Source organism: Myotis brandtii, unplaced genomic scaffold, assembly GCF_000412655.1.
Source record: "Myotis brandtii unplaced genomic scaffold, ASM41265v1 scaffold520, whole genome shotgun sequence".
Lineage (NCBI taxonomy): Eukaryota > Metazoa > Chordata > Mammalia > Chiroptera > Vespertilionidae > Myotis > Myotis brandtii.
In genome coordinates, this window is record NW_005369827.1 from 3,498,940 (window position 1) to 3,511,959 (window position 13,020).

A 13,020-nucleotide genomic window follows, 5' to 3' on the forward strand; every position below is an offset into this window, starting at 1 on the left:
TTTCTTCCAAGCCAGTGACACTGGTCTGCCGGTGTTCATATGCAGGTGATGCCAGCTATGTCATGACTGTCACCGAGTGATCTGCACACCAATTTCAGAGATGTGAACATTTGAAAAAACATGTCCTAGAATTTATGAAATATGGTAGGGAACATCCAAAGGATCCCCATGTCTCCCTTTTAACTACCCAAACAGCATTCAGGTTGAGTCTTTCACATGTATTCATGGGCGAATACATGTTGTGGGCTTCCACAACCTGAAAGAACAAATGATTCCTGAATTACTGTGGCTCTGAATCTTTAACTGATGGCTGGCTGGACTTAGGGTCCCCAATTCTAAAGCCTCCAGAATTATTTCTGGAAGAGGGGGTTCAGTGAGTCTCATGTGGAAAACTACACAGCCCTGTGTGGAGTGCTTTCCCCCCTTTGCTTGGCTTATCAATACCCACTGCCCCTGGTGAAGCCACAATGTCCACACCACAATGACTGTTAATCTCCACGGAGTCAGAGATGTAGGAGTTTTCCTGCAGAGGTAGGGACAATGGTATTCTCCTCAATTCTTCATCTCATTTTATTTCCCAGGTACCAAAGCAGCAAGGTTCACCCCTGGAGTCAATTGCATCTTCCAAGAGACTCCCAGCTTTTACATACTGGTACAGAGAACATTTTGATGGTTACCAGGTGGGAGGGGGATTGGGGAAAGAGGAGAAAAAGGTAAAGGGATTAAGAAGTACAAATTGGTTGTTACAGAATAGTCATGGGGATGTAAAGTACAGCATAGGGAATATTTATAATAATAAAGGGTAGTATGTTAATTAGACCAGACGTCATTCGAGACATCATTCCAGATGTCCTTCTGGACAAAGCCGTGGCCAGAGGGAAGCCTGGGGCCTGGGTGCCAGACAGAAGCTGGTGCCAGCAGTTGGGGGAAGGAAGGCCTACTCTTGCACGAATTTAGTGCATTGGGCCTCTAGTAGTCAATAATCCTATATAATAAAAGCCTAATATACTAAGTGTCCGGTCAATCCGTTGGCCGTTCAACCAATCAAAGCATAATATGCTAATGTACGCTAAGGCCGCTCAACCACTCACTATGACATGCACTGACCACCAGGGGGCAGACAGTTGACCAGTCGACCAGTCACTATCATGTGCACTGACCACCAGGGGGGCAGATGCTCCGACCGGTAGGTTAGCTTGCTGCTGGGGTCCATCCAATTGGGACTGAGCAAGACAGGCTGGACATGCCCTGGAGCCCTCCCGCAGTCCCTCCCTGGCAGACCAATCTCCTGCATCTCTCCGTGGCCCCAGACGTGCACTGATGGGGTCCCTCAGCCTGGCCTGCACCCTCTCGCAATCTGGGATCCCACGGGGGATGTCAGAGAGCCGGTTTTGGCCTGATCCCACAGGCCAGGCCAAGGGACCCCACTGGTGCATGAATTCGTGCACTGGGCCTCTAGTATTCTAATAACTATGTATGTGTGAGATGAGTATGAGATTTATCAGGATGATCACTTAGTGATATTTCTAATCACTGGGGTGTACATCTGAAATGAATATAATATTATATGTCAACTGTAACAAATTTAATTTTAATCATAGTTTGTTTCCCTAAAGATGACAAACTCCTTGAGAGCAAGGGTTATCTCAAATACCCTTTGTGCAAATCTTCTAATGGTGGACAGTCAATAAAAGTTATTAAAGAATTTTTATTTAGCTTCTAATATGACTTCTATAGTCATACAGAGAAAAATATTCATTTGCAAGAAGAGCTGACCTAAGCCAAATCACTCAATTACCATCAAGTTCCAAATGCTTTGGAAACTGCATTAACCCACTTTGCAAAAAATTGATGAGAATTATATATCTACAAAAGCCCTCTCTACAATGTATACTTGGACTTTGGGAGAGGTGGCTGAGCTTCTGGGATGATGTGCTTTTTCAGCCACAGAGCTCACAATTCATATTGCATCATGCCTTCTCTTTAGGGGAAATTTGGCCTCTTCTTGGTAACCCTCAAGTGCTCTTAAATAATTTTCTAGTTTATTTGTGGACTCAGGACTACAATCCCACCAGAAAGCCAAAAACATCTCTAGATCTCTAATTTAATACAGGGTTTTTTTTTCGTACCTTGCTGTCTCCCCATTTTTCCTCTCCCTGCCAGCTTTAACCTTCATCTCAGACACTAGAATCAACAGTCCTCTGTAACCTTGGCAACGATGATGATAGGATAATAGAATTAGAATTTCCCAGGGGTTCGTTCTATCATCATGCTCTTGGAAGAAAAAAAAATACAACACAAATCAAATTATAATTTGTGATACTTTAAAGTGGCAGTGTCCAATCATTTTAAACGTATGGCATTTATTGATAAAACATAATGTGTGTTAAAATGTCATTGATTTAAAAAAGTTCAACCACAAGAATAAGACAGGAAGTCTGTCTCATTTCTTTTCTTGTTCATTTTTTAAATATATATATTTTTAGCCAGACTTGTATGTTTCTCTTGACATTCTGCTTTTTCATTAATTTAAAATGAATAAGAAAAATTTATCAGCAGGGTAGTGTCTGAGAGGATTGTCACTTTATTTCAATGGATTTGAAATCCTGAAGGATCTTTTTATACTTTCCACCAGAACATTCTCACTATGGAAAAATAAATTGCCACTCTAGGGATTTACACTCCCAGCTGCCACAGGAAGCACTGACATTCTATTGTGCTGTTGATTTGAAGAACTGCATTTACGTTCTAGGCTGATGTTTCTAAGACTGTGACTTAACGTCTCTGTTCTCTTGTTTCTGTCCTGATTTTGGAAAAATCTCAAGGATAAACACTGGTCTTTTTTATATTTAGTAGGCTGTCTTGAGTATCCCTGGGTCTAAGTCAGTAATTTTGATGGTTTATTCATCAATCTTTATTCTTGAGTGCCATGTTCATTCAGACCTTTTCCCACCCCACAGCAGTTGGATTTGCTTTGGGTATGGTTCCAAGCAGAAATTTAAGAAGTAAACTTCCCATGTATAGGATAAGAATAGACATAATTCCATTCATTGATTATCTCATTTCTTTAGCAATTAAAATATGTCAAATCCATATACTAATATCTTAGAGCTGTGGTCAGCAAACTGCGGCTCACGAGCCACATGAGGCTCTTTGGCCCCTTGAGTGTGGCTCTTCCTAAGCCTTAGGAGTACCCTAATTAAGTTAATAACAATGTACCTACCTATATAGCTTAAATTTAAAACATTTGGCTCTCAAAAGAAATTTCAATCGTTGTACTGTTGATATTTGGCTCTGTTGACTAATGAGTTTGCTGACCACTGTTTAGAGTAATAAGGCAGTTAGTTTAAAAATCTTTTTTACCATAAGGCATATTTATAATTATTCTATAGACAGTGACAATCTGATTGAAGGACATAAAAGTGATTTTTTTTTCTGTATTGCAGTTTGAAGAATCTTAACCACATGATACATAAACTCATTATTCAAGAGGAAATAGGAAAATCCTTGTTTTGTGCTTGAGAATGAAGCGTAAGCTTATTAAGTGCAAAGTGGACTGGATGTTTGAGTCACTTGGCTTTTGTAAATTGAAGGCAGCTAAGTCAAGTTTTTAACACCATTTAACAGGTAAGCTTGATTCGTGATTCTTTCATTTCCTCTTGGACTTGGATTCTGTAGGCAGAGTATATTATTTGTTGTCCAGCATTCAACAATTTCTTATGTAGTGTATATGGTCCTTTTATGATACCAATAGCATTGACTGAGATATTTTGCCCGAAAAGTTAATACATTATTTCTTACCTTGCATTTGGACTGGAAGCAGGACAAGAAGAGATGGAAGTAATCATATTAGTTGTTATTTACCTCTGTCCTAATGTCAGTTTGTTTTGACTTTAAAATCTAACTTATCTAATTTTAATCCAGCAAACATTTATCTAAGATTGTTTATATGCAAAATCCTTCACAAGATCCACTGGGGAATCAAAGATGAAAATTGAACTGTAAAAATTTATTTTGGGAAGCTGTTGCTCTGTGGACTCTATTTACCCTCCTTGTATTAATTTTAGAGAGTTTGGGTATAACTATAAAATGGAAATGCTAGATTCCACAGCTGAGCAGCCCCAGGAGTCTGAGACAGCTATGCCCCCTCAGAATCCATAGTGACAGGATGTATGCCAGCCCCGCGGCTCCCTGCCCCAGCACAGCTCTTAGATACACTAAACTCTCAGTCCAGAGACATACAGCATGCTGGAAACCGGAGCCCTTCTCCAGGATCTACGTAGTGGCAGGCTGGTTTAATCTGGAAGCCCTAGAATCAGACCCAAAACAGAATGGGTTGCCTTTATTCCCTGTCAGTTACTTATGCTTTTCCAGTTCCTTTCTTCTCACTGTCCCCCAAATAGTATGTATATTTAGCTAGTTTAAGTAAACAAATAAGAATTCATAGCTATCACCCTAACTGGTTTGGCCCAGTGGATAGAGCGTCGGCCTGCGGACTGAAGGGTCCCAGGTTCGATTCCGGTCAAGGGCATGTACCTTGGTTGCGGGCACATCCCCAGTGGGGGGCGTGCAGGAGGCGGCTGATCGATGTTTCTCTCTCATTGATGTTTCTAACTCTCTATCCCTCTCCCTTCCTCTCTGTAAAAAAATCAATAAAATATATTTTTTTAAAAAAGAAAAAAAAGAATTCATAGCTATCGTTTGTTGAGCAGCGTGCTAACCATTTCATATACATCACTCTATTTAATCTTTGAGACCACTCTATGAAATAGAAACTCTTTGACAGATGAGGAAACAAAATGATGAACATCTCTTGTGAGATTATTTGTGACTTTCCAGCTTTGTGCTATTATTTTCTGCATTTTCTAACATAGGTATCAATTAAGGTCATAATCAGTTAAAACTATAAACATGAAAAAACTTGAGGGGTAGTGGGAGGGCCAGCTGCTTAATTTCTCTCTGGAGATGCAGACAGGCCAGGGCCCTCACTGCAGTGTGAGTTTCCGTATGGCTCTCTACCGCATGCGGTTCTTCAGGTGCCTGCCAACGTGACAGAAAATACACTGAGCACAGCATAAGGCGGACTCTTCTCTATGCATGGGTGATTTGGATATAATATTTATCAATGCCGATCACCTGGATTGCTTTGGCTGATCTGGCTGGCTTCGGGGATTTTCCATTCTTCCTTCATTGCTCCATATGTTTCATTTCTAAACCTTTCCCTCTGTCCAAGAGAACATTTCTCTACTAGCAGAAGTGGGAAAGTTCTCTCTTTTCACAGCCTGTTAAAAAATTATTCCTTAGAAAAGCCCCTTGTGCATAACAATGTAGGTTGCAAATTCACTGTATACAAAGCTGGTAGTGATCGATGATTTAAGAACTAGCAATGAGAGCTCTATGCAGAAACAGCATGTTCACTGCCCTTTTTAAAGACTGCTGGTTGAGAGTGAAATACAGAGGAAATTAGCCCTGTGAGAAGACTGTGACATCTCTGATGCTATACATTTGAGTCCCCATTTTATCTCTGGCCTCCACACTGGACCGTGAACTGTAGAGATACTTCTGTCACTAAGATCCTTTTCAACAGTCCCTATTGGCTTCGAAGTTCAAGTCTTTCATTTCCTTGCCCTTACTTATTTTCTGTTTCATTGCATGCCACTTTCTTGCACTTGTCCTGTTAAAGAGCCCACCATAGCTATTTAATATTTAACGGCTGGGATCGTTTTGCAGGTTTTAGTTTAAAGGTAACCATAGCACACACACACACACATACACATTCATTATTAATAGCCGAGATGCACTGTAAGTTCTTGGGAATCTTCTTTCCTTTCGATGTTAGTTTCATATGAGAGCTGCTGTCACCAGAATTCCGTCCTGATATCGTTATGTGGCAGGTGGACTCAAGCAGTGACGAGGGATCGAGAATGATGTGACCTGTTGTGTGGGTGGCTGTGACCATGCTCAAAAGGGAGATGAAGCCGGAGAGCGACAGGCCACGGAAAGTCCGGTTTCGGATCGCATCGTCCCACAGCGGGCGAGTTCTGAAGGAGGTGTACGAAGATGGGCAGCCGTCAGGCTCCCTGGACTCCGAATGTGCCAGTCTCTGCGGCATCGATGGACTCAGTGAGTCTGATGGACAGCAAAACGGCCACATAGGATCAGAAAGTGACGAGCACGAGAACGACCAGGATAACTTGCTGGTGTTGGCGAGGGCCGCCAGCGAGAAGAGTTTTGGTACCAGAAGGGTCAACATTTTAAGCAAAAACGGCACAGTCAGAGGCGTCAAATACAAAGTGAGTGCCGGCCAAGCTCTGTTTAACAATTTGACCAAAGTATTGCAGGTAAGTCGTTGCCCTCGCTCCTCCTGAACTTGTTCCCGGCTCACCATCTCCACACCACTCTGCGCTCCAGTTTAAAGCCTCTCTTATTCATGGCTCCTACATACTTCATGAGCCACTTTCCCATCTAAGATATTGTCTCCATAGCCACTGATTAAAAACGGGGCTATTACGTTAGCAAACTAGATTGACTTCTCAGAGCCAAGTTTCTACCCGTGAAGGGGTCTTTTCTTCCAGCCTGTAATGACTAAAACAACGTATTTATTTCTTAACCAAGAAAAAAAATGACACACTATAGTGTTCAAAGCATCTGAGCAAAACTTAGAAGTTAATTTCTGGTTTATCATCCTTAAGACACCGGCTTGGTGTTTATCATTACTTGTGTAGGTATTTAAACCAGACAAAGAGTGAGTGCTGCACTCAGCGGGGAGGGATTCAGTTGGCTGTTGTGAAGAGGGGAAGGCTAACTGCCTCTCTCATTCCTGGGGAGGTTGCAGGCTCATCCGAATTGCATTTCTCCATTAATTTGCTCTTTAGAACTCTGAGAACAGTACTTACAGAATTTATTCTTCTATAAAAGTACAGACTGAGATCCAGATTTTATAGTAAAGAATCTCCCTTAAAATGTGATAGATTCTGCACAGTGATGTAGGAATGTATTATTCAGGTCCTGGGCCCTTGGCAATGATCTAATGTTAAGGTAGTTTTTGTAATTGCCTTGAAACATTAGTAAAATGATTTTTGGTTAAAAATAGGGATCAGACTCAGGAATGAAATTCATTGTCACTATCATTAGGGTAGCAAACCAATATTTTTCATTGTAATACCATTTTATATTATTCTCAGTATTTAAATAAAATGATATCTTGTGAATTATTTAATGCCTGACCTTATATAAAGCTGCTAGAGAAAGGATTTTTAAAAAGGTACTTGACTATTTTTTTTTTAATTTCAAAGGAAGTATTTAGAAAGATTATGCCATGAGGACTTTATAAAAGAAATTAAAGGGTAAAGGCAGTTAAGATATAAGGTTATCTATAATAATAAAAGCATAATATGCTAATTAGACTGGACATCCTTCTGGATGACCTTCCAGATGAAGCTGGGGCTGTGGAGAAGCCCGGGTCCCGGGTGCCAGAGGGAAGCTGGTGCAGGCAGCTGGGGGAAGGAAGGCCTATTCTTGCACAAATTTCGTGCATTGAGCCTCTAGTTTTCATATATAAAACCTGTGAAGGATTTCACAGATTAAGGGTGGGAGTGGGGAACCAAAAAATCCGAAACGGATGATTAGGTTTTACTAGGTTGGAAAAAAATCTTGTGTATATTTCTAGATATGCTACTATTAGGTTGAAATCATCTTAGGGGCCTCTATGTTTCACTCAGTGCAAATATTATTTTTGCCAAGGGGCAGACTAAGACTGTACAACAACTAAATTAAAAAATGATTGCATTCATTGTAATTCATTTAGCTTGTCATGATTCTAAAGGCTCTATAGTTTGGAGTATTATTTATAAATCTGCTGTACCAATTTTAGTACTTTGACTTGAATTTGTTCAAATCTCTTGAAAAACTATCTTTTTTGAATAAATACCTTAAATCTTCAAAACCTACAAGAGAATAAATTTTCCTCCTATGGCTTTATTTTGATGGTGCTATAAATTTGCAAATAGGAAATGGGAAAAAAATCCAAGTAAATTTTAGTACTAGATTAGCTTATAATATTTACACGTATATTTTTCTATGCATAATTCCATTGCCCTTTTGGGGGGGAGAAATAAATGAAACTGTCAGTTTTTAATACTTTAACCCCATTCCAATATACTTGAAGAAGAAAATAGTGGTTACTAGCAGAGGTCTCTCAAAGTCTTTGATATTGAATCAGTCCCTCTTCCCTCCCCCCCCAACCTAGTCCTTCTTTCTTTATAATGTGGGTAATCAGCATATTTTAGGTATTCACAAATGTTGGCCATCAGCATCAGTTTCACCATCATCACTATCATCATTGCCACAGAATATTCTCTGGTCTCTCCAGGACAAAACATAAGTTAAAGGCATTCCTACCTTGAATCAGGGCTGCCAGTTGCACTATTTCAAGGGCTCCATTCACCTAATTGTCTGGATGAACTGCACCCCCTGGAGTTGTGCAATAGAACCTACACAGCATTAGGTAGAGAGCACTTGGATACTTGCTGCTTGCTAAGGGATGTGTCATAAGTGATGAGAAGTGTCTTAGGTATATGTCTTAGAATGATTGTTTCCACATGCATTCCACAATGCAATAGGTGAACAGCACCCCCTGGAGTTGTGCAATAAAACCTACACAGCATTAGGTAGAGAGCTGACTTGGATACTTGCTGCTCGCTAAGGGATGTGTCATAAGTGGTGATAAGTGTCTTAGGTATATGTCTTAGAATGATTGTTTCCACATGCATTCCACAATGCAATAGCAGAGAAGTTCTAGGGGCTAAAAGCAGAGGTTACATTTCAGTTTTTCCCATACTTGGGTTATGGGACCAGATGTGACTCTTCCTTGGATCTCTTTATATTTTCCATATCCCGTGGAAAGTAAGCAGCAAACTTAGCTACATGCAATTGTAACAGCAATTTCTTAGCAAAGAAAAAGTGAGGACTTGTATCTTGGATATTTGATTAAGGTTCCAGTGCCCAGGCAGTCTTACTGAAGCAAGGAACTGTGATTGGAGAAATAGTCAGCTCGTTCTTCCTGTTTTCAGTTATGAAATCTTGAAGCACTCAACTTGAAACTTGAGAGGAAACTCTAAATATAACTAAAATCTTTCAAAAACCCTATAAATCACTTTGCTTGCTCTCTATTAGTTTACCACTCTGTTATTCCTATCTCATTAAATACTGGCATGTGCTGTGTAAAAATTTTAACTGTGCAGAGACTAGTCATTGAAATCATTTGCTTAAAACATTTTTACTTCTTAGCAGCACTTATTTAAAAAGTCGTCTATGAAAGAGTTATTAGAACAAATTTCCATTTGATTTATCAATTAGTTTTCCTTATAGAATTCTGAGCAGTTGAGGATGTACAATCTTAAACAGGGTTGCTACGGGTAGTGATGGATCAGAGGTGTAGAGAAAAAAGGTCACTTGGATTCTCAGGGGAGTCTTATAGCAGGTGGATTTTTGGTTCCTTGGTGAATTGCTCAAGGACCTCCAGCTGGTCTAGATTGTAGCTCTTCAGATCCAGATGTTTGACTTTTCTAGCTCTCATAGAGATGCCAAAAATTTAATGCTCAGGAGAGATCAGTTTGGAAATCTGAAAACCTAGAATCTAATAGAGGCCTGGAAGTATGCATTTATTGGAAGCTCTTCAGTTTGTTCTTCCATACATTAAAGCTTGAGAATCATTGACCTAGAGTGTAAAAGGGAAATTCATCCAGTTTCTAAAGTTAAACATATTCCATAATGTTTTTTATGTCTTCAATATTTAATGAGGAGAACAAAGAAGATATAGATTGATCTATGATTTGTTAGATCATAAGGAGGATCTTTCCTGAGTCAAAGATGAATAAAGATATCCTGACAGACATGTTTCCTATGAGTATGCTAATATATCAATTAGTTGGTTCAGGAGCAGGCCCAGAAATCTTAACAGTACACTCTGATATAGGCCTAATGTTTTGGTTATTTTTAAGACATTCTGCTGTAAGGATATTTTTACCTAGATAAATGATTTTATTCCTCATTAATGGAATATTTTAGAAAGAAATTATTATTTTTAATTTTTAAAAGAAGTCACTGTGTTACTGAAGTGTTATAATTACAAATATGAAAATTTATAAGACTAAGTCATGTTATGGTTTAATCTGGTCTTTTGAAAGGTCAACATTTGGTTAGAAGATTTTAAAATCTATTATTTAATTATATTCAGTCTTCAGCCAGGGAAGGTTTTTCTGTAGAATTAAATCACCTCCATTAATTTTAAAATTGTATTTTTTAAATGTATCAAAACTTACCATGTCTATCACATCATTTGATTAAATTACCATGAAGTTACAAGGGACACCTTTGGAACAGGATGCCTTAATTATTTCAGTAAAGACTGTGCTCAGTGCTGTTCACTGACTTTAGGATGGATAATATTAACAGAGCCATACATATTATCTGTCTCTGGCTCACTGACTCTAGCTTTGTTAATAGAATATTACTCCAGTGAAAACAAGGTGTTACTCTTGATGACTCCTTGGTCTCAGTGGTTTATTTGGGCCACTTTGGAAAAGCAATAACAACAAAATTAACATTGATTAAGTGTTTACTGAATGTCAGGCACTGTTCTTATTATGTATGAGCATTGACATCTTTATTTTTCACAACTTTATGACATAGTGTTATCATTAATCCATTAATAAGTTTAGCTTCTTCTCTGTGTATGAAACATTAAATTGTAGGATTAAAAGATTATTTTTGAAAGCAGAATATAATAAATAAGTACCCACTATCAAAATAAGCACCCACTAATGGAAATATTGCCTTTTAGCTATCAGGGAGTAGAAAGAAACTCTAGAACTTTTAATACAATTCCAAACAGTACAAGAAACTACATTAAGCAATTAGGTGACTTGTAATTCAAGAAACAGGAAAAAAAGAAGCCCCCATATGCGTTGGTACTACTGATACATTTTTATGTGCAATTAAAGACTTGCAAACCAATATTCTTTAAAATCCTGTGACCATCTTCCACACACTGTCTCTTTGCTATTCTTAGTCACAACTTTTGACACTGATACTGATTAGGACCTCAATAAATTCTTTTTTTGAATTATGAATTAAGTGAAATTCTCTAAGACAGTGGTTATTTTGTTCTTTTCTATCTCTTTTGGCTTTGGAAATTTCCCATCATCATTAATCCATTAATAAGTTTAGCTTCTTCTCTGTGTATGAAACATTAAATTGTAGGATTAAAAGATTATTTTTGAAAGCAGAATATAATAAATAAGTACCCACTATCAAAATAAGCACCCACTAATGGAAATATTGCCTTTTAGCTATCAGGGAGTAGAAAGAAACTCTAGAACTTTTAATACAATTCCAAACAGTACAAGAAACTACATTAAGCAATTAGGTGACTTGTAATTCAAGAAACAGGAAAAAAAGAAGCCCCCATATGCGTTGGTACTACTGATACATTTTTATGTGCAATTAAAGACTTGCAAACCAATATTCTTTAAAATCCTGTGACCACCTTCCACATACTGTCTTTGCTATTCTTAGTCACAACATTTGATACTGATACTGACTAGGACCTCAATAAATTCTTTCTTTGAATTATGAATTAAGTGAAATTCTCTAAGACAGTGGTTATTTTGATCTTTCCCATCTCTTTTGGCTTTGGAAATTTCCCATCTTGGATAAGAATAGAGTTTGCATCATGAAGCATTAGTAGCTTGCTCCATTCAATCCTTTCTGCTTCAATATTTTTTTTTCAGTCATTCATTTAATAGCCATTTACTGCCAATCTATTATGGAGCAAGCACTATGCTACATAACTTGAGGGATGAAACCAATTCTTGCCTTCATGGAATATTCAGTAGTGTATTGTGAGTGGGTGTGTAAAGCGATTCAGGGAAGAATTCAGGTATGAAACTCACTTTTGTTTCTTATTGCCATAGGACTCTCCTCTGTTTTTGTGTTGGCTTAACATAGCCTCTGCATTTCTCCAATGCTTGTATTTTTCTCCTTTTAGCCTTTCTCTGATTAGACTATAATTTTATTGCATCCCTTTCTTCAGCTTCTCTTGCTTTCTAATCTAGTTGTCTCCAGGCCCAATAACTGTAATTAATGACTCTTATCTTGATCCTACAAGTCTCCAGAAGTCTGTAATGATGACTCTGACCATGAGCACTGACTTATCCATGTTCTATGAATCTTACTAAAACCTTCTCTCCTCAGTTCATTGAATATCTTGTTGGAATATCTCTTATTCTCCTCTGTTCACTAGAACCCTTGCATCATCATGACATTTTAATTTATGGGAGCTTGGTTTTAATTGTTTGACGCTTAATCCTATGAATCTATCTGAATTCTGTCTTTAGAATAACATGCTGAGCAAAACCACAGGTTCCACAGATAACTTGGAACTGCTTAATGAACTCATGCTGGCAACCCGTGGGTACCACATAATTAGGGAATTATCTTTAAAAGCCATATAACTGTAGAACTATACAGACATTCTTTGGGTGGCCTGGTCATGCTTGCAGAGTTTCTGATATTTTCTCTAAAATTCAGTATTCTGAATGTTGTATAAGAACAATATAAACATTTAATAGTCTATGAATTGACACACTATGTAACTATATCAGTCCCTCAACCATTATTGCCTGGGAGGAGTTTAAAAATTATAAACAGAATAAAATATCATAAAGAAATTTTTGGTTATGGAAATTATATTTATGATCTCTTTGCTCAATTTCATTTTTCTAACAATTCATTATCTCAGCTAATTGCTGGCAAATTATTTGTGTCTTAGAATATTTCATTAGAAGGGAAGAAATAAATGTACATTTGTTCATAAAACTCTCCCACACAGGGTTAAGAGGGAGAACTCCGGAAAATGGCGACCAGCAGGAAGGTAGGGAGGGAGAGAGTGTGAGAGTGCAAGGAAGTGATAGAGGAGTGTGTGGACGTGTGTGGTGTGTGTGTATGAGCTAGGGACAG

The 13,020-nt window shown here is 38.3% G+C and overlaps 1 protein-coding gene across 1 annotated transcript in view; it reads left to right on the plus strand.

Moving 5' to 3' along the window:
- The first annotated feature begins 5,945 nt into the window (after positions 1-5,945).
- GRXCR1 (glutaredoxin, cysteine rich 1) overlaps positions 5,946-13,020 on the plus strand; it is a 103,512-nt gene continuing 96,437 nt past the window's right edge. The window contains exon 1 of the mRNA XM_005877489.2: positions 5,946-6,341. Within this exon, the coding sequence (XP_005877551.1) occupies positions 5,958-6,341 (384 nt within the window). The 5' untranslated portion in view covers positions 5,946-5,957. The remainder of the gene's footprint in view (positions 6,342-13,020) is intronic.